General features: G+C 41.8%; 1 protein-coding gene across 1 annotated transcript in view; it reads left to right on the plus strand.

Moving 5' to 3' along the window:
• Positions 1-19,131, plus strand: part of MDN1 (MDN1, midasin homolog (yeast)) — a 199,369-nt gene that overhangs the window by 138,324 nt on the left and 41,914 nt on the right. Inside the window, exons 54-71 of the mRNA XM_011984463.1 lie at positions 1,057-1,214; positions 1,442-1,562; positions 2,581-2,791; positions 3,146-3,377; positions 3,690-3,816; positions 4,372-4,542; positions 6,824-7,038; positions 7,407-7,794; positions 9,325-9,434; positions 10,370-11,075; positions 12,705-12,866; positions 13,397-13,670; positions 14,775-15,010; positions 15,409-15,504; positions 16,148-16,242; positions 16,563-16,684; positions 17,586-17,732; positions 18,554-18,663. Of these exons, the coding sequence (XP_011839853.1) occupies positions 1,057-1,214; positions 1,442-1,562; positions 2,581-2,791; positions 3,146-3,377; positions 3,690-3,816; positions 4,372-4,542; positions 6,824-7,038; positions 7,407-7,794; positions 9,325-9,434; positions 10,370-11,075; positions 12,705-12,866; positions 13,397-13,670; positions 14,775-15,010; positions 15,409-15,504; positions 16,148-16,242; positions 16,563-16,684; positions 17,586-17,732; positions 18,554-18,663 (3,681 nt within the window). The remainder of the gene's footprint in view (positions 1-1,056; positions 1,215-1,441; positions 1,563-2,580; positions 2,792-3,145; positions 3,378-3,689; positions 3,817-4,371; positions 4,543-6,823; positions 7,039-7,406; positions 7,795-9,324; positions 9,435-10,369; positions 11,076-12,704; positions 12,867-13,396; positions 13,671-14,774; positions 15,011-15,408; positions 15,505-16,147; positions 16,243-16,562; positions 16,685-17,585; positions 17,733-18,553; positions 18,664-19,131) is intronic.

Consider the following 19,131-nt stretch of genomic DNA (forward strand, 5'->3'; position numbering starts at 1 on the left):
GGTATGGTGGCAGGCACCTGTAATCCCAGCTACTTGGGTGACTGAGGCAGGAGAATGACTTGAACCTGGAGGCGGAGATTGCAGTGAGCTGAGATCGTGCCACTGCGCTCCAGCCTGGGCAACAGATCAAAACGTGAAACAAAAAAAAAAAAAAAAAAAAAAAGCATTTACCCCTACCTCACATTATATGTAGTTACCTCAACATGGATGAAACCTTTAAAAATAGAACTGACATTATGAACTGGCTAAAAGAAAACATAGAAGAAGATCTTTACAATCTAAGTATAGGCAAAGAGTTTTTAGGATTCTTTCTAAATGAAAAAAAAAATTGATAAAATTGATTTCATCAAAATTTAAAACTTCTATTCTTCATAGATACCTTTATGACCATACTGTGAGGAAATGAATATACTGGGAAAAACTGCTAACAAAACATATAAATTCCATAAACTAGCTATAATACAACCCAGTTTTTAAAATGAGCAAGACATCTGAATAGAGTATCTTCTCGCAAGTTATATGAATGACCAGTAAGAAGTTTAAAAATTGCAATGTCATCAGTTATCAAAGAAATGTAACTTGAAACCACAGTGAGGTGTACCATCCACCAGAATATAATTAAAATTAAAACTAAAGTTAAAATCATTAACAGCAAGTATTGGCAAAGAAATGGAACAACTGAAACTCTTCTGCACTTCTGGTCAGAGTACAAAATGGTACAGCTGCTTTGGAATACAGTTAGTAGTTTCTTATAAAATGACCTATACTTTGACCCAACAATTCCATTTTGTCTAATAACTTATGCTATAACTAAGCATAAATACTAAGAGAAAAGATTTTAGCCTCCTCTGTCTGCCTTAATGTTCCTACATATATTCCAGTCCAGTCTTAGACTTTTCGTTTATGCAAGTTGATCATTGATTAGCAGTTGTAGTCTGTGTTGTGTGTCTTTTCCCAGGAGATGCTGCTGAGCAGTCTTGGTTCACTTTGTTTTTATATTTTCTTCTTTTTTTAGCCTTTCCTCATGCCATCTTATCTAAGAGACTTTGTTTTTAGATCTTAGGTTCTCTGCGGTGGCGGGACCGGTTTTGGACTGTAGCCGACACAGTAAAAGTAGATGCCCCAGGTCTGGCCCTTCTTGCACTCCATTGGCACTGGGTTTTAAAACATCTGGTCCACCAGATCCCCCAACTTCTGATGAATTATGAAGACAAGTAAGATTCATATTTAGAGTAATAATGTCAATGATTACAGACAGATGATGTTAAGGATAAGATTTGGAACCAAAACTGCTTCTTCTTGCTTTATTTTGGTTTATTCCCTTGGCATATTGGTAAATGTACAATTAAAAAAAAAAAAGGAAGGAAAATATTAATGGCTTCTCTTACTGTCTAGCATTTCCCCCTTTCTTTATTTCCCCTCTGCCCTTGTTCTCCTTTAGATACTACAAAGAAGTTCAGACTGTCTCAGAACATATTCAGAATTGTCTGGGGAGCCAGACTGGTGGCTTCGCTGGTGTAAAGAAGTTGCAGAAGTTCCTGGGACGACCGTTTCCTTTTAAGGTATACCTGGAAGCATTTAGTAAATAAAAAGAAATTGACTACTTCTTCTGAAGTCCTTCTGGAACTTGGGAACTGACCCTGTATAAGATTAATCCTTGTCTTCAAAGCCTAACTCTTACAGTTTTCCCTTGACATCTGGGGGTGATTGGTTCCAGGATTCTCCTTGGATACAGACATCCAGGAAAGCCCAAGACTCTTATATAAAATGGCGTTGCGTGTGTATATAACTTATGTACACTTTATATTATCTCTGAATTACAGTACCTCATACAATGTAAATGCTGTGTAAATAGTGATTATACTGGATTGCTTAGGTAATAATGACAAGATAAAAAAGTCCTTACGTGTTCAGTACAGACGCTACCATCCATTTTTCCCCCTGAATGTTTTTTTTTTGAGACAGAGTCTCGCTCTGCTGCCCAGGCTGGAGTGCAGTGGCGCGATCTCGGCTCACTGCATGCTCCGCCTTCCGGGTTCACGCCACTCTCCTGCCTCAGCCTTCCGAGTAGCTGGGACCACAGGCGCCTGCCACCACGACTGGCTAATTTTTTGTATTTTTTTTTTTAGTAGAGATGGGGTTTCACCGTGTTAGTCAAGATGGTAGTCAGGATGGTCTTGATCTCCTGACCTCCTGATCCGCGCGCCTTGGCCTCCCAGAGTGCTGGGATTACAGACGTGAACCACCGCACCCCGCCTCCCCCTGAATATTTTTGACCCACGATTGGTTGAATTGATGCGGAACCTGCAGATAACAAGAGGGCAGGCTCTATCCCATGAATCCTGTTTAGTAATTTGCTACATATTATCATCTTACTTATTCCTGAGACCCTTAAGGCTGGGTAGACAGTTAACTTTATTACTACTGTAAAATCTCTTGACAGCAACAGGAATAAACAAGTCCTTTGTTTTCTGGAAACATTAAGAATATATCATAAGTTTATTCTGAAACCTGTATAGGCTACTAAAGAAAACCACATTTGTGTTCTATAGTATGCTCTTGTGGGTTTTGTTGTTTCAGGACAAGCTGGTGGTGGAGTGTTTTTCACAACTAAAGGTCCTTAACAAAGTCCTTGCCATCAGGGAGCAGATGCCTGCCCTTGGGGAGAATGGATGGCAGGAAGACCTTAGTCGTCTCCAAGTGGTTGCTTCTCAATGGACATTAAAGAAAAGTCTCCTGCAAGCCTGCGGATTGATCCTCAGAGCTAATATTTTGGAAGATGTCAACCTAGGTAAAATATTCTAGCACTTGGCTAGCTGACAGATGCTCTGAAAATATCCTCTTGCTGGTAGCTAATAAGTTTTCCCTTAGATTTTTCTTTTCTGGGTAATGTGAGGGGTAAAGTATATATACCTTTAAATAAGTGTCAGGCATAGGGCTACACTTCACATATATTTTTAATTCCATCAGTAGAATCATGTGGGTATTAATACCGTTTCACAGATGAGAATCTCAAAGCTCAGGTTAAGGAACTTAACTCTGGTTAGCTGAAGTTAAGCTTGCAGTCACCTAGCAGGTTGTTGAGAATCTAGAGGCTGTACTCTTGACCACTGTGCTGTAATACAACATTTGTCTCTTTGTCCAGATGAGTTGAAGAATTTTGTGCATGCTCACTGTTTAGAACTGAAAGCCAAAGGACTCTCACTTGGTTTTCTGGAGAAAAAGCATGGTGAAGCTTCCTCCCTGTCCCATCCAGACTTGACCTCTGTAATCCACCTCACCAGGAGTGTTCAATTGTGGCCTGCAATGGAGTACCTGGCTATGCTTTGGCAGTACAAAGTGACAGCTGATTTTATGGCACAAGCTTGTCTCAGAAGGTAAACCATGCGGGAACTTTTTTTCTTGATTATTCTGTGTATCCTATACCCATAAACAAACCACAGACTTGATGGGGATGGTTGCTGAAGCAGAGGGAAGTGATTTGCCATTTTGGAAAGCCAAAATTTATTGAAGGTTTTTTGCTAGTTTTGATTCTACTTTAAAAGTCACTGGGAAGTTTATCAGTAGAGTTGTTCATTTTTAGATAAATGTACTGTAAGTTTTATGTTACACTTTCCCTAATGTAGCAGCTTTCCAGCAGTTCATTCATAGTCCATACTCCACCCTCTCCCTCTTTATTTTTGGAACAGATGCAGCAAAAATCAACAACCCCAGATAAATGAGGAGATAAGTCATCTCATCTCATTTTGTCTTTATCACACACCAGTTGCACCTCAAGAGCTTCGAGATCTGTGGTCCTTGCTGCATCATCAGAAGGTAAAAATCACAATGAGACATAAGCCTCCTTTACACTATGAGTTGATTAGATTTTCTGTGACAAACTGGTTGCACAACATTTTATTCTCAAAATTCCATGTTGGAAACCTCAGGTTTTTTTGAATTGCCTCTTAAAGGGAAGAATTTTAAATATTCTTTCGTAGTAATTATGAGGGTATATTACAACTCTTATCACAGGAGTATTCATTTGGTTTCCATTTAACTGAGATGAAAATATTTGCTTCTTAAAATTTCCCAATTGCTCAAAAATATATTGTGAGAGTATTTTCTACTCTTCCTCCCTAATAAATTGAATGTGAATACTGGTACACTCTGGTTAATAGAATTTCATTAGTACAGCTTTAAATAAAACTGTAAACATGTCACATTCCTTGACCAAGATGACCGGGGTGGCAGAGAAACAGAAAATGTGGATTATTATTTTTAAACTTATGATAGTTTTAGATGGGTCTTAGAAGAAAGAGGACCTAATAACTTGATTTATGGAGTCTTTCTCAAATATTCTCTCTCACCTAATTATTCCTTTATTTCTAGGTGTCTCCTGAAGAAATTACATCTTTGTGGTCCGAGTTATTTAATTCCATGTTTATGTCTTTCTGGAACAGTACTGTGACCACAAATCCAGAGTACTGGCTAATGTGGAACCCTTTGCCTGGTATGCAGCAGAGGGAGGCACCCAAGTCTGCTTTGGACTCCACATTGAAGGTTTGTTGGTCTAATAAAAAATGTTTGATAGTGGCAAAAGAGTTTCTGAATGGATCTATCAATAAATATTTATTCCTAGCATAGAGTAGTAACTAAATAGTTGATTACAACACTTTATTTTCTGCAGGATGTTAAATAAGTGTACTGTCAGTAAAAGTATACCATGTTAAATAATTTGTGAAATTCTGAGATAAGTCAAAAAAGGTTTTATTGAAAAAGTCTGTATTTTTTCAAATTAAAACATTTTCCCTCTGTAAAAACATTTAAACAGTACAGATATATGTATATATAATATATAATTCACTAGAAATATCCACTCTGCTCTATATCCTTCTGTTTATATATATTTTTATATTAAATACATATGTAAACAAAAATAAGTACACATATATGTAATAGAAACGTGTCATTCCAGCTTATTTTTAAAAGTTATTCCATTGTATCAATGTGCTTGAATTTATTTTAATCACTTATTGATAAAATGTTAAGTTTCTTGCATTTTCTCCCTCTTCCTATAATAAGCGTGCCACATTGACTCCTAGTATATGTCTTTGTTCACTTGTTGGAGCATTTCTGTGCATAAGTTATTAGAATTAGAATTGAATCCTTGGTCACAGTGTCTACACGTTAAAAACACAATTATGGTTATTATTAGACTGGAGATGTGGTTTTTGCTTTTCACTTTTTTAAATATGTGAAGAGCCAGTGAAAAGGGAAGTCCTGAAGTCCTAGATGACCACAGTGAGGTTAAGTTTCCTTTAACATAGAGATGAGGACCTGTTCTTCATCTGCTTGCCACACTAGGTGTTATAAACATTTCCAGTTGTTTCTGTCATAGAGTTAAAAAGAACTCATTTGCACTTCTTTGTTAAGTGTGAAAATTTAACATATTTTCACATGTTTATTGATCCCCTTTAGTTCTTCTCTGAATTTTCCAGTAATATTCGTGCTTTTTAAAAAAAAAAAAAATTGTGTTCGTCGGCCGCTGTAGCTCACACCTGTAATCCCAGCACTTTGGGAGGCTGAGGCGGGTGGATCATTTGAGGTTGGAGTTCAAGACCAGCCTGGCCAACATGGTGAAACCCTGTCTCTACTGAAAACAAAAATTAGCTGGGCGGTAGTGGTGTGCATCTGAATCCCAGCTACTTGGGAGGCTGAGGCAGGAGAATTGCTTGGGCCTGGGAGGCGGAGGTGGCAGTGAGCCGAGATCGCGCCATTGCCCTCCAGTCTGGGTGACAGAGTGAGACCCTGTCTCAAAAAAAAAAAAAAAAAAAGGGTTGTTCAGCATTAGTTTATTATTGAAGATCTTTTTATATATTATGGATATTAAGCCTTTGCCCAATATAGGTTGGAAGTATATTTCTAGTTTTCTGTCGTCTCTCAAGTTTGTTTTCTTATATGTCACAAGTTTTATAATTTTTTCCCTCCAAATATGCCAGTCCCTTCTGCTTACTGACTTCAGTGTCATGCTTTTAAAAAATGTCTTGCTTCATCACCTCAAGAGTTCAAAACTATTTTCCATTTTCTCCTATATTTTTATTTTATGTTCAAATCTATTTCATCTGTATATGTTATTTTATGATATAGGGATGCAAATTTTTTCTTTTATGAAAACAGATCCAAAAGCGATGTGATAACACCATTTTCACTAATTCATCCTTTCCAGTCTCATGTGAAATGCCTTATTGCCCCAAATGTTTTTGGATTTACTTGAACTCTGTTCCATTCTTTTGCACTATCAAAATGGATTTGTTATAAAACACCTCTCAAAGCCTTTAGTGATAAACTTTAGATCCCTGAGGGTTGTATGGCATTATAGAGAGTTGACTATCACACACATTTGGCTGTCACCCTTTGACAACCCTTTGCTGTGGACAACTATTACTGTGTCCCATTTAACAGTCTAAGGACACAGACAGTCTAAGGACATTTTGTCCCTGGCTCTTAAATTTGTCTCTCACTCCTTTCCTTGCACCCTGAGTTGGCTCTCATCCACCTGCAGTGTGTCTCTTTCCCTTCTGCAAGAATGTTCTCCCTGATTCCCAGGTTTGCAGGCTTTCCTCATGCATTGCTAAAGCATCCATTGCCTATTTCCTAAAGCATGGAGTCCACTTTCATTTAAGGTATACTAACCCATTCTGTCCTTCTAGTCCAATCTCTGATGCTTTCCTGTTCCAAGCAACCTGAACTGTCTTTCTTTCCTCTCAGGTTCCCTAATGCTGCTTCTGGAAATTGTCTTAGTTAATTTCTAAAAGTTATTGACTCTTTTCTTGTTCTTTAGGGCCCTGGCAATCTCAATAGACCCATATTCTCTAAGTGCTGCTTTGAAGTCTTAACCAGCAGCTGGAGAGCAAGTCCCTGGGATGTGAGTGGCCTCCCCATCCTGTCCTCCTCTCACGTGACCCTAGGAGAGTGGGTTGAGAGAACCCAGCAGCTCCAGGACATCAGTTCGATGCTTTGGACTAACATGGCTATCTCTTCAGTAGCAGAATTCAGGTATTCCCTCGTCCTGGAAAGCAGACTGTAAAGTTCCTGTCTTTTCTCCAGAGCATGGAGCAAAGACCCAGTGAGAACTTCCTTCTGTAGTGGCTATTTCTGGTGTTTGAAGTGAGGGTATTTTCTGCCTGAATCAGCATGTTTTCAGGCTACCATGAGCTGGCTGGTTCGTCTGTCAGTTTTAAGCGTATTGTGATCAAGAGGGTGAACTTAGTAAACCAAGTAAGACCATGTGAGAACAGAAATTCACCTCCACATATTGATGCTGCGTTCTGTGGTTATCATTTCTTGAGAGAATTATAGTATATGAAAAGGAATGCTTTTTGATGCATTGCAAACCTTTCACTGCTTTCTTACTGTCCCCACAGACGCACGGATTCCCAACTCCAGGGGCAGGTGCTGTTCCGGCACCTGGCAGGCCTAGTAGAGCTGCTACCAGAGTCCCGGCGGCAGGAGTACATGCAGAACTGTGAGCAGCTGCTGCTTGGGAGCAGCCAGGCCTTCCAGCATGTGGGCCAGACACTTGGGGACCTGGCTGGTCAGGAGGCGCTGCCCAAGGAACTAATCTGCCAATTGCTCACCTCCCTGCACCACCTTTTTGGTGAAGGGGAGAGTAAGAGGAGCCTGCCTGAGCCAGCCCAGCGTGGGAGCCTCTGGGTGAGCCTTGGCTTGCTCCAAATTCAGACATGGCTTCCCCAGGCACGCTTTGACCCTGCGGTGAAGAGGGAGTACAAGCTCAATTATGCCAAGGAAGAGGTATGGAAGGCAAGAGTTTGGAGCATGGGCTCCTTCACTGACGTGCTGGGTTTGCTTATTGTATTACTCCTTTTATTCCCCCTTGGGTGCTCAGATCATCAGAAGCATGATATTGCATAAGCTGCCTTGTGACTTCCCACGAGTCTGTTTGAGACACTGTATTTTCCCCTTTGAGAGTTCCCCTGACTATACTCAGGCTCTGGGAGGAGCCCTTCCTAACTAAGGTTCTGAGGTCTCTGCCAATAGGTGCAATGGGCAGAGGGCAGGTAGAAAACCCGAGCCATTGTCAGAAATAGTGGCATCTCTCACTGTCTCTGGACTCTCTCTACCTGAGCTCAGTTTTGGGTATTTGGGTTTTTGTTTCGGTTTGTTTGTTTGTTTGTTTTTGAAACGGAGCCTGGCTTTGTCGTCCAGGCAGGAGTGCAGTGGCACGATCTCGGCTCACTGTAACCTTCGCCTCCTGGGTTCAAGCAATTCTCTGCTTCAGCCTTCCGAGTAGCTGGGATTACAAGAACCTGCCACCACACCTGGCTAATTTTTGTATTTTTAGTAGGGACGAGGTTTCACCATCTTGGCCAGGCTGGTCTTGAACTCCTGACCTCAAGTGATCCACCCGCCTTGGCCTCCCAAAGTGGTGGGATTACAGGCGTGAGCCACCATGCCTGTGCTCTGTGAGAGACACTTTGTGCTCTTGTGAAATCTGAGGAGGTTCTACGAGATCTTGGGAAGCTAATCATCAAGTGCTCAGGAGGAAAGGAGCTGGATTTGGATATTTCTTTAGATAGAATATAGTATCCCTGTGTCCTAGGAATTTTGAACTTATTGGTGCTTGGTATCCAAAACTCAAGAATCAAGTAGAGGCTAGATGTGGTGGCCTCACCCTATAATCGCAGCACTTTGAGGGGCTGAAGTGGGAGGAGCACTTGAGCCCAGGAGTTCGAGACTAACTGGGCAACAACATAGTAAGATCCCTGTCTACAAAAAAAGCAAAACAAAAAAAGCTGGGTGTGGTGGCATGTGTTTGTAGTACCAGCTACTCCCGAGGCTAAAGCAGGATGATCACTTGAGCCTGGGCGGTGGGGGGTCAAGGGTTTGGTGAGCCATGATTGCACCACTGCACTCCATCTGGGCTACAGGCTGAGAACCTGTCTTAAAAAAGAATCAAGTTGATTTGGGTAATGTGGTATCTCTTGCTATTTGAAGTTTTGAACCAAGTTCAGGAACTAAATACATTAAGATAATGGTACGTTAGTACATATTTTGAAGAAGGAAAATTATATTAGTTGGAGTGAAGGCTAAGCTCTTATAGCAGAGAGACTGAAAAATTCAGTGGTGTAAATAAGATTGTTTCTTTCCCCTCACAACTCTGATGTGAATGGTCTAGATTAATGGAGCAGGGCCACCTCTCCTTGGGTCATTCAGGAACCCAGATTCCTTCCATCTTGTTCCTCTACATGTCCCCAGAACATTGTCCTCATGTGCATGGTCATAGCTGGGACACAGTGGACTAGTTTCTCTCTTTTCCATTAGTTACACCAACTGCAGTGTGAATGGAAGACCCGGAACCTGTCATCCCAGCTGCAGACTGGAAGAGACCTGGAAGATGAAGTCGTTGTCAGCTACTCTCATCCTCACGTCAGGTAACACAGAAAGTGATTATTTGTTTCGGGGATTATTGACTGTCCTTTTGATGGAGTTGACCTTTGCAATGTAATTATGGTGTGAGTAGAAGTGATAATACACACCTCTAAACTACATTAGTAATTAGATCCCAAAGCCTTGTTTATAGTCAGGAAAAATATATGCCTTGTGAAAGGAGGGGAGGGGGGCTATTCAAGGCGTGTGTTCGCATGAGACTAAGATGTTTGAAGCCAAAACTTAGTCTCAGCATAGAAGAAGTGGGGTGTGATGGTATGCACTATATTTCTCTGCTATTCTTGGCTATAGGTCTGTTATTAGGAAATACGATACGGGTTGGGGATTCCTTATCCAAAATGCCTGGGACCAGAAGTGTTTTGGATTTGGGGTTTGTTTTTTTCTTCAGATTTTAGAATATTTATACCAGTTGAGCATGCCAGGTCTGAAAATCTGGAATCCAAAATATTCTAATGAGCATTTTCTTTAAGTGTCATATTGACTGGCAGTCAAAAAGTTGGGCGCATTTTGGATATTTGGATTTGGGATGCTCAGCCTGTATAGTCTAGTAGGTTCTGAGTTCCAGTCCTACTCCTGACCTTTGGTTTTAGACGTTGGGTAGATCACTTAATGCCTTACATCTCAGTGTCCCATATCAGCATAAGAAGAATAATTGTAGTTATCTACTCCAGTGAGTCATGATGAGGCGTCAGTAAGATATGCATCTGAGCACCAGCAACATACATGACACAGTAACTGCTATGTAAATGTTATCCATTTTCATTAACTGTCGGTATTATTATCACAACTGAGATGATATTGCAAATACTATTTAGCAGCAGCTGATATTTCTTCCTTCTGTTTTCCTAGCTGAGGATCCAATCTAGATTTGCTGCTCTTCTTCTGACATAATTTGCATATTGTGTTAATTTCCCTTTAGGCTGCTGCGCGAAAGGATGGATCGGCTGGATAATTTAACCTGTCACCTGTTGAAGAAACAGGCCTTCAGACCGCAGCTGCCTGCTTACGAGTCCCTGGTGCAGGAGATCCACCACTACGTCACTAGTATCGCCAAGGCCCCTGCCGTTCAGGATCTGCTCACACGGCTCCTGCAGGCCCTCCACATGGATGGGCCACGGTCTGCCCAAGTAGCCCACAGCCTTCTAAAGGAGGAGGCCTCTTGGCAGCAGTCACACCACCAGTTCCGGAAGCGGCTGGCAGAGGAGTATACCTTCTATCCAGATGCCGTGAGCCCACTGCAGGCATCCATATTGCAGTTACAACATGGCATGAGGCTGGTGGCCTATGAGCTCCACACCTCACTCTACAGCAGTATGGTTGGTGCAGACAGGCTGGGGACCCTGGCCACAGCCTTGCTAGCTTTCCCATCGGTGGGCCCCACCTTCCCCACTTACTATGCTCATGCAGACACTTTGTGCTCTGTGAAATCTGAGGAGGTTCTACGAGGCCTTGGGAAGCTAATCATCAAGTGCTCAGGAGGAAAGGAGCTGGAAGGCAAGGGCCAGAAAGCCTGTCCCACTCGGGAGCAGCTGCTGATGAATGCTCTCCTTTACCTGCGCTCCCATGTGTTATGCAAGGGAGAGTTGGACCAGAGGGCCCTGCAGCTCTTCAGACATGTGTGTCAGGTGAGCCATCTCTGGGAGGCCTGCCCTGCCCTCCCTCCTGCAGAGAGTCAGGTTCATAGCAGGGCAGCCTGCAGGACATTAGCATGCCTAGTAGATGCACAGGTAGTGTCGTTGGGGCGTGGGCATTCTGTGTTCTGTTCCTTCTTTTTCTCTGTTTACCTATCGTGTTTGGGGACCTTTGCCTCTCAATTTTTAAGAGATTAAAAAAAAAAAATGAGAGTACCCTTTTTTATACACTACACATGTTTTCTCCCAGTTTGTCAGTTGTCTTTTGACTTTGTTGATGGTAATTTTGCCAGATACTTATGTCAACTTGCATTAAGATGTTCCCTTATTAATAAAAGTAATTTGCTCTCATTGTATGCAATTAAGAGAATACTAAAATTTCTAATGATCCTACCACTTAAAGTGGTATAAATGGTGCTAACATATCAGGTATCCCATTCCAGGCTTGCTTGTGTGTGTGTATATATATTAATATTTACCTGTAGCTATATGTCTATGACACTCTAAATTTTTAAAAATTTGTTCCAGTGGCTTACAAATTTTTTTTTTTTTAGTAGCAGCAGCTTTTAAAAAATACAAATCTTAGCATAATTGACAGAAAAAAAGAGTTGCTGCAGTTGAGGTAGATTCTGATCCCCCGCCGAGCCCCTGAGACATGTCCTTAAATTGCCACAAAATGTACAACAAACCACTAATAAAGTGTATTCTATTTGATAACTCTATTTGGTTTTAAAAACTTCATGTATAGTGATTATTTTTCTGTTATTCTGTATTCTTCACCTGCTTCATATTTAGTGACTGCCAAGTATTCTATTGTATGTTTATGCCACAAGTAATTTAACTATTTTCCTATCATTGAACATTTACATTTGTATATACTTTTTAATACTTTTTACTATTTTGCCCCGCCCCCCCCCAATTAAAAAAAAAAACCCAATGCCACAGTAAATAGTCTCACAGCTATATATTTGGATACAAATTTTAGAGCTCAGGATTGCTGGGACAAAGACTAAACACATTTCTTAGGCTTTACATGCAAATTACCTTCCTAGATGGTGGGTGCTTATTTCCTCAACCTCAGCAGTACTGGATGGTTCTTTAATTTACAGTTTTTGCCAGTTTAAAGATCTAAAATCTTAGAAGTGGTAGGGAATTTCAGAAGTGTCTGGTAAGACACATTCCAGTTTTGCCTGATTGGTGCCCTTTGACCACCCAGTCCCTAGTCTAAGTGTTTCTTTTCTGAACCCCTTGGCCAGCTCCTTGGGGTGCCACCCAAGTGCTGTCTGAACCACAGCCCTCTCATGGCCAACCCTGAGTCGGTCCTTGTTACAAAGCACCTTTATCTCTTGACAGGAAGTTCCCATTAGCTGTACTGTGGCAAGTTTTACACCTTCAAAATTACAATGACACAGCAGGGGGAATTTAGGAAACTGGTTGCTGAGGCTACACACTTGGAAAACAAAACCCATTTGCTCTTTATTACATGGAATTTAGTTCTTGGATGTTGGCTTTTATTTGTTTTTGAGTCATGATACTTTCATTTTCACAAGAAATTAATAGCAAATCTTCCCTTTGTGAGTGCCTCAGCAAGGAAAGCTCAGCTTCTGTCTATGTGACTTTCAGGAAATCATCAATGAGTGGGATGAGCAGGAACGCATAGCCCAAGAGAAGGCTGAGCAGGAAAGCAGCCTATATAGATACAGGAGCAGGAATTCTAGGACAACCCTGAGCGAAGAGGAGGAGGAAGAACAGGAGTTCAGAAAACAGTTCCCCCTGCATGAAAAGGTAGGACAGTGGTGGCAGGGTTTGTTTTGGAATGAATTCCCTTGATGCCATATACATTCCCTCTGATGGCTTTCTCTCTCTTTCTCTTTCTGTCTCTCTGTATGTATGTATTTTAGAGACTGGGTCTTGTTCTATCTCCCAGGCTGGAGTGCAGTGGTGCAATCATAGCTCACTGCAGCCTCAAACTCCTGGGCTCAAACAATCCTCCCAAGTAGCTATGACTGCATGCGCATGCTACCACACCCTGCCAGTTTTTATATTTTTTACAGAGACAGGGTCTCAGTATTTCACCCAGGCTGTCTCAAACTCCTGACCTCAAGTGATCCTCCCTCCTCGGCCTCCCAAAGCACAGGGATTACAGGTGTGAGCCACTGTGCCCAGCCTGTAGTCTTTAAAAATATATTTTAATACATATATTAGTCCTATTTCATTTTCTCAATCATTCTTATGTTTTTTTCTTTCTTCCTTTTAGTCTGATTAGAAGTAGATTCTGATTTGTAAAAGTTCAATTGCTCTAATGCTATTTATAGGACTTTGCAGATATTTTGGTACAGCCAACGTTAGAGGAGAACAAAGGAACTTCAGATGGGCAAGAAGAGGAAGCAGCCACAAATCCAGCTCTCCTCTCCCAGAATTCAATGCAGGCGGTAATGCTGATACACCAGCAGTTATGTCTCAACTTTGCTCGATCCCTCTGGTATCAACAGACTCTGCCGCCACATGAAGCAAAGCATTACCTCAGCCTGTTTCTGTCTTGCTATCAGACTGGGGCATCACTTGTGACACACTTCTACCCCCTGATGGGTATAGTAATTTACTTTTGTTATGCAGTTGGGAAATCAAAGCAAATGCAAATAGATGCTGTTGCTACTTCTGTAACAATCGCACTCACGAATTTCCTGTTTTCGCATAATTCCTTATTGGAGTTTCCTTGGCTTAAAGAACTTAAGCTGATTCAAGAAAATTGATTTAGGATTCTGTAATAAGATGGATTTTCATGAGTGTACAAATGGGTCAAGAAAAAGATGGATTTTTATTGTTTCGATCCTTTAGGGGAAGGGATTAATAAGGATAAGGACTTAATTTAAGAGTGTGTGTGTGTGTGTGTGTGTGTGTGTGTGTGTGTGTTTTCCTTAGCATTATTTCTGCTTTCTGTCAAATAGCGTTAGTGCTTTTCAAATGAAATAATATATACCTGGGAGCAACCAGTCTCGTGGAATATGGTTTAATAGTTGGTTCAGTGCAGTTTCCTACGTGATTTCATGGCATTATTTCATACAAGTAGGAAGGAGGCTTTAGTTTCCTTTCTGTTTCCCTAGAATAGGTATAAAAACTGGGAATTTGGATGCAGTGAATTAACCCCTACACCATTTTGTTTATACCTAGGCAGTTTCTGAGTTCCTTTGTGTATTCTAGAAACTTGAGAGCTTCAGGTAGCTACCATGGTATTAGGATTACAGTTCTCTAGGCCGGTATTGCTTTGGGGGAGAATAGCATTCATCAGTCCCCAATTAGTTCATTGTTGCTGATTATTTATTTATTTATTTTTTTGAGACAGAGTCTTGCTCTGTTGCTCAGGCTGGAGTGCAGTGGCACAATCTCAGCTCACTGCAACCTCTGCCTCCCAGGTTCAAGCAATTCTTGTGCCTCAGCTTCCCAAGAAATTGGGATTACAGGCACAAGCCTGTCTGGTTAATGTTTGTATTTTCAGTAGAAATGAGGTTTCACCATGTTGGCCAGGATGGTCTCAAACTCCTGGCCTCAAGCAATCTACCTGTCTCGGCCTCCCAAAGTGCTAGAATTACAGACATGAGCCACTGTTTCTGGCCACGTTGCTGACATCTTTTTGACATGCTGATGGATCAACTTACTGAGTTCATTGACTTCACCATGATGTTAACTTCACAGGAGTTGAACTGAATGACCGACTCTTGGGAAGCCAACTTTTGGCCTGCACCCTCTCCCATAACACACTCTTTGGGGAGGTACCTTCAGACCTGATGGTGAAACCTGATGGGCCCTATGACTTCTACCAGCATCCCAATGTTCCAGAAGCCCGGCAGTGTCAACCTGTGCTTCAAGGTTTCTCAGAGGCTGTCAGTCACTTGCTGCGGGACTGGCCAGAACACCCAGCGCTTGAACAGGTAGGGCAGCTGTTGAGGAAGGAATGCTCACAGTACTGAATCTGCAAGGAGAATGCAGCCTCACCATTATCCCTGGGGGCACCCACTTGCACATGCATACGTATAAACAAAAGCTTAAAGAACTGCAGTTCAATGAGATGCTACTTACTAACTGTAGGATGAACATACCAGTTTTGTATTTCTCTTTTATAAATGATGTTTGGGGATTCTGTTAATTTTATTTGTTGGTTAGGAGTTGCTGACTACATAATAAAATGTTGCCATGTTGCTCTGTTTATTCGGAGGTGTTTTAAAAGTAGAGAATTGTGGGGAAACGTCTGGTCAGGACTCTCTTCAGTACCCTGTGACTTTGGATCACTGGTATTCCTACTGAGATACCCAAATCTTTATTTCTGCAGCTCCTGGTTGTAGTGGACAGAATTCGTAGTTTCCCACTTTCCAGTCCCATCTCAAAGTTCCTGAATGGCTTAGAGATCCTTCTGGCAAAGGCACAGGTGAGCTAATCTCTCTCTTCCTCATTTTTGTTGGTGGTCAGTTGGCAAAAGATGTATCTTGTGGCACCTTTGTTGTTAGACAGAAAATTATAGTTTGGGCTGGAAAAAGATAAACATCCTTGGTTTTTCTGGCATGGGGTGAGATCATTGCCAGTGAGGCCGTTGCCCCTGTGGTGAGGGTTAGCTGCCTTGCCTTTTATCCAGTGGGATGCAGTATCCACCGGTAATGAGGGTGCACTCCTTCCGGCCTTCCAGGTGGGCCTTCAGTCCAACTGAGTGCCCACATACACTATCCCCTTCAGTGCCCTCATGGCCTCTGAGTTAGCTGTTGCCTCCCCATTGGACAGGAAAGGGCCACATGTCTTTCTTCTACTAGGTCAGATAGCAAACAGCACAAATTCAGACTCCAGTCTGTAAACACTGTGCTTTTTTGCCAGCCTCTGAACTTGGCTCTGATGGAGTTCTGTCATGTGAACAGAAAGAACTTGAAGCTGGATACACTGTAAATTCATTCCTGCAATTGGTACAAGTTGTTTAAGGGCCCAGTAGTCTTCAGTCAAGCAAAGTTCAAGATGTTCTTGAGGGAGGAGGTGATTATGGCATTGAATAATGTCCATAGTAAATTTTATCTTTGTTTCTTTAGGATTGGGAGGAAAATGCAAGTCGAACTTTGTCTTTGCGGAAACATCTTGATTTGATCAGTCAGATGATCATTCGGTGGCGTAAACTGGAGCTGAAGTAAGTGACTCTCCTTCCCTCTCCTAAACTTAGGTTGTAAGGGCTTTTGTTTTTTGCTAGTTTAAATTTCTTCAGGATTTATATAGTATTACAGCTACAGAATGTGCTTTTCAGTTATTAATCACAGCGTTAACAGTAGGGCATTAAAATCACCTGAATACAGTCCAGACAACAGCATATATTCTTGAGGGAGGAAACTGGGTGGCTCCTCCATCTCCATTTGGGAGGAGAGGATAGTGAGCATGTAGCCTCTGCATCTCTGGTGTCAGATATTTCAAATGGGTTTCCCTAAATGCCTCCTTGGCTTCTTCTCGTTTCAGCTGCTGGTCCATGAGTTTAGATAATACTATGAAGCGCCACACTGAGAAATCGACCAAGCACTGGTTCTCCATCTATCAAATGCTTGAGAAGCACATGCAGGAACAAACAGAAGAACAGGAAGGTAATGCCTGGCAATACATTTCCTGCCCACTTAGAGCTTCCCAGCTAAATGGAGTGCTGTAAATTTTCCTGCTCCCGCTTCTCCTGCTACATTGCTTTCATGGGAATGCCTCCCATTTGACTTCATGATATTTCTGAGAGGTCAGCCAAGAAAACTGTAAATCGTGCTTGTCTAACTGAGAGAATAGTAACAAAAGTCTGAGAGGTTTAAATGTCTTCTCCAAAAGTCTAGAGAACCAGTCATATGATAAGGTTTCCTTCTTCTCTATGTTCATGATAGAAGTCAAACTGAAAGTTGACTTTTTGGTAGGTAGTAGCCAATATGCTTGAATGAACAGTCTTTTTTTTTTATACTTGTGACAAGCATCTTATAATTCATTTTCATAATTTGCTGTGAGTGCATTTAATATATGCCCTGTGTGCAGCTGCTACTTTTGTTTATATTTATTTATTTTTGTCTTGCTCTGTTGCCCAGGCTGGAGTACAGTGGTGCCATCTCATCTCACTGCAACCTCCGCCTCCCAGGCCCAAGCGATTCTCTCCTACTTCAGCATCCTGAGTAGCTGGGATTACTGGTGCCCACCACCATGCCTGGCTAATTTTTGTATTTTTAGTAGAGACGAGGTTTCACCATGTTGGCCAGGCTGGTTTTGAACTCCTTACCTCAAATGATCTGCCTGCCTTGGCCTCCCAGAGTGCTGGGATTACAGGCATGAGCCACGACACCTGGCCTGCTACTTTTAAATCAGCTTAGAATTTAGCCATGGTCCTTGCTTGAGAGTTTCACGTTGTGATGTCTACCTCTTGGCCATCCATAGTATCCCAAATAGATTGCATGCACGTTAGGAATAGGGAGTCATGGTCGAAGGAACATATATATTTTCCTCTTTGAATTTTTAAAGATGACAAACAGATGACCTTGATGTTGTTGGTCAGCACGTTACAAGCATTTATTGAAGGATCCTCGCTGGGAGAGTTCCATGTGCGACTTCAGATGTTACTGGTTTTCCATTGTCACGTCTTGCTGATGCCACAGGTTGAAGGAAAGGGTGAGGATTTTTTTTTTCCTTTCCTTTGACATTCCATTACTAAAATGAGTTAGGCTTTGAATTTTCTACATGAGACAGGTGCCTCGTTGCACTCTAGGTTTTAAATAAGACACAGTTATGTTTAATACAATTCACATTAGATATAGAGAAGAACATTCAAAATGAGGTGCAGATGACTAGTGAGCTCTGGCAGAAGTAAATTGCCAGGTGAAGATCTCAGGACCTAGCATGTTGAGGCAGCACATCTCTCTGTGTAGACATTATAAATGTCCTGCTAAGCTGCTGCTTGATCCAGGCCATTATTAGTTTCTTTCATCCAGTGAAAGCACTGCCAACCATCAAGGAACTGCACATAAAACTGCCCGCTGTCAAGTACTATCCCTGACCACAGCAATTGGGATAAAAGTCTCACTACAAGATGAGTATAGATTGTACATGAATGAGCATATGAGGTGAACTGCTTAATGTGCCATCTTTTTAAAAAAGCTCAGTTTCTGCTGATTTTACAATAAGATTCACAGAAAGAATTTGACATTGTGATTTTAGAAGAACCTAGGAGTACATCATCTTCAAGAAAAAAAAGTGCAAAAAAACATCTGTTATAAGCAGAAGTGAAAAATAGGGGAGTATTGACAGCCTGCATCTCTGGGAAATGCTAAACTCAGACAGGATCCCTAAATAACATGCCTGTGAAACTCAGTGTAATCTCATGGCATAGAGAGTAATGAGGAAGGATCATCACTGAGATATGAAGGCCACAGCTGGCACCAGTAGCACATGCAGCAAGTGTGGTGTTTTTGTTTCCTTTTCATTTCTTCCAGATTCACTTTGCAGTGTTCTATGGAATTTGTACCATTATTACAAGCAATTCTTTGACCGGGTCCAGGCCAAAATTGTGGAACTTCGTTCCCCCCTAGAAAAAGAACTTAAAGTAAGATGAACAGCTGTCGTGATCACTCTTGGGAGGACAAAATCAGCAAATTCTCTTTCGTTAACCCTGTTGTCCATTTAACACTGAGGCAGGGACCTAGGGGAATACAGGAAAGCATTGCCACTGACTGCTAGGGAGGATGGCAATACATACATCGGTGGCATTGACTTTTTTTGTCACCTGCAGAGTGTGTGAGGGATTGGTGGAGTGGCCAGTCAGAGCCTCCTCAGAGAACTGCCACAGAAATCTGTTTGTGCTCCCCTGGTCTTGCCCAGGCCTGTCTCCCACCTCAGAGCTATGCCATGGCGTGCTGGTCCACACACCATTGAATTACCACGGAGGAAGGAGGGACTTCTCTTTTTGATATTCCCAGTGGTTGTGGAACCAACCATGGTACAAGGGACATGACTAACTTGGCAGTTCCTAAGCTGGAGTATATGTCAGGTGACTTAGTGACTGTAGCAGCAC

Source organism: Mandrillus leucophaeus, unplaced genomic scaffold, assembly GCF_000951045.1.
Source record: "Mandrillus leucophaeus isolate KB7577 unplaced genomic scaffold, Mleu.le_1.0 Scaffold268, whole genome shotgun sequence".
In the NCBI taxonomy this organism is placed as follows: Eukaryota; Metazoa; Chordata; class Mammalia; order Primates; family Cercopithecidae; genus Mandrillus; species Mandrillus leucophaeus.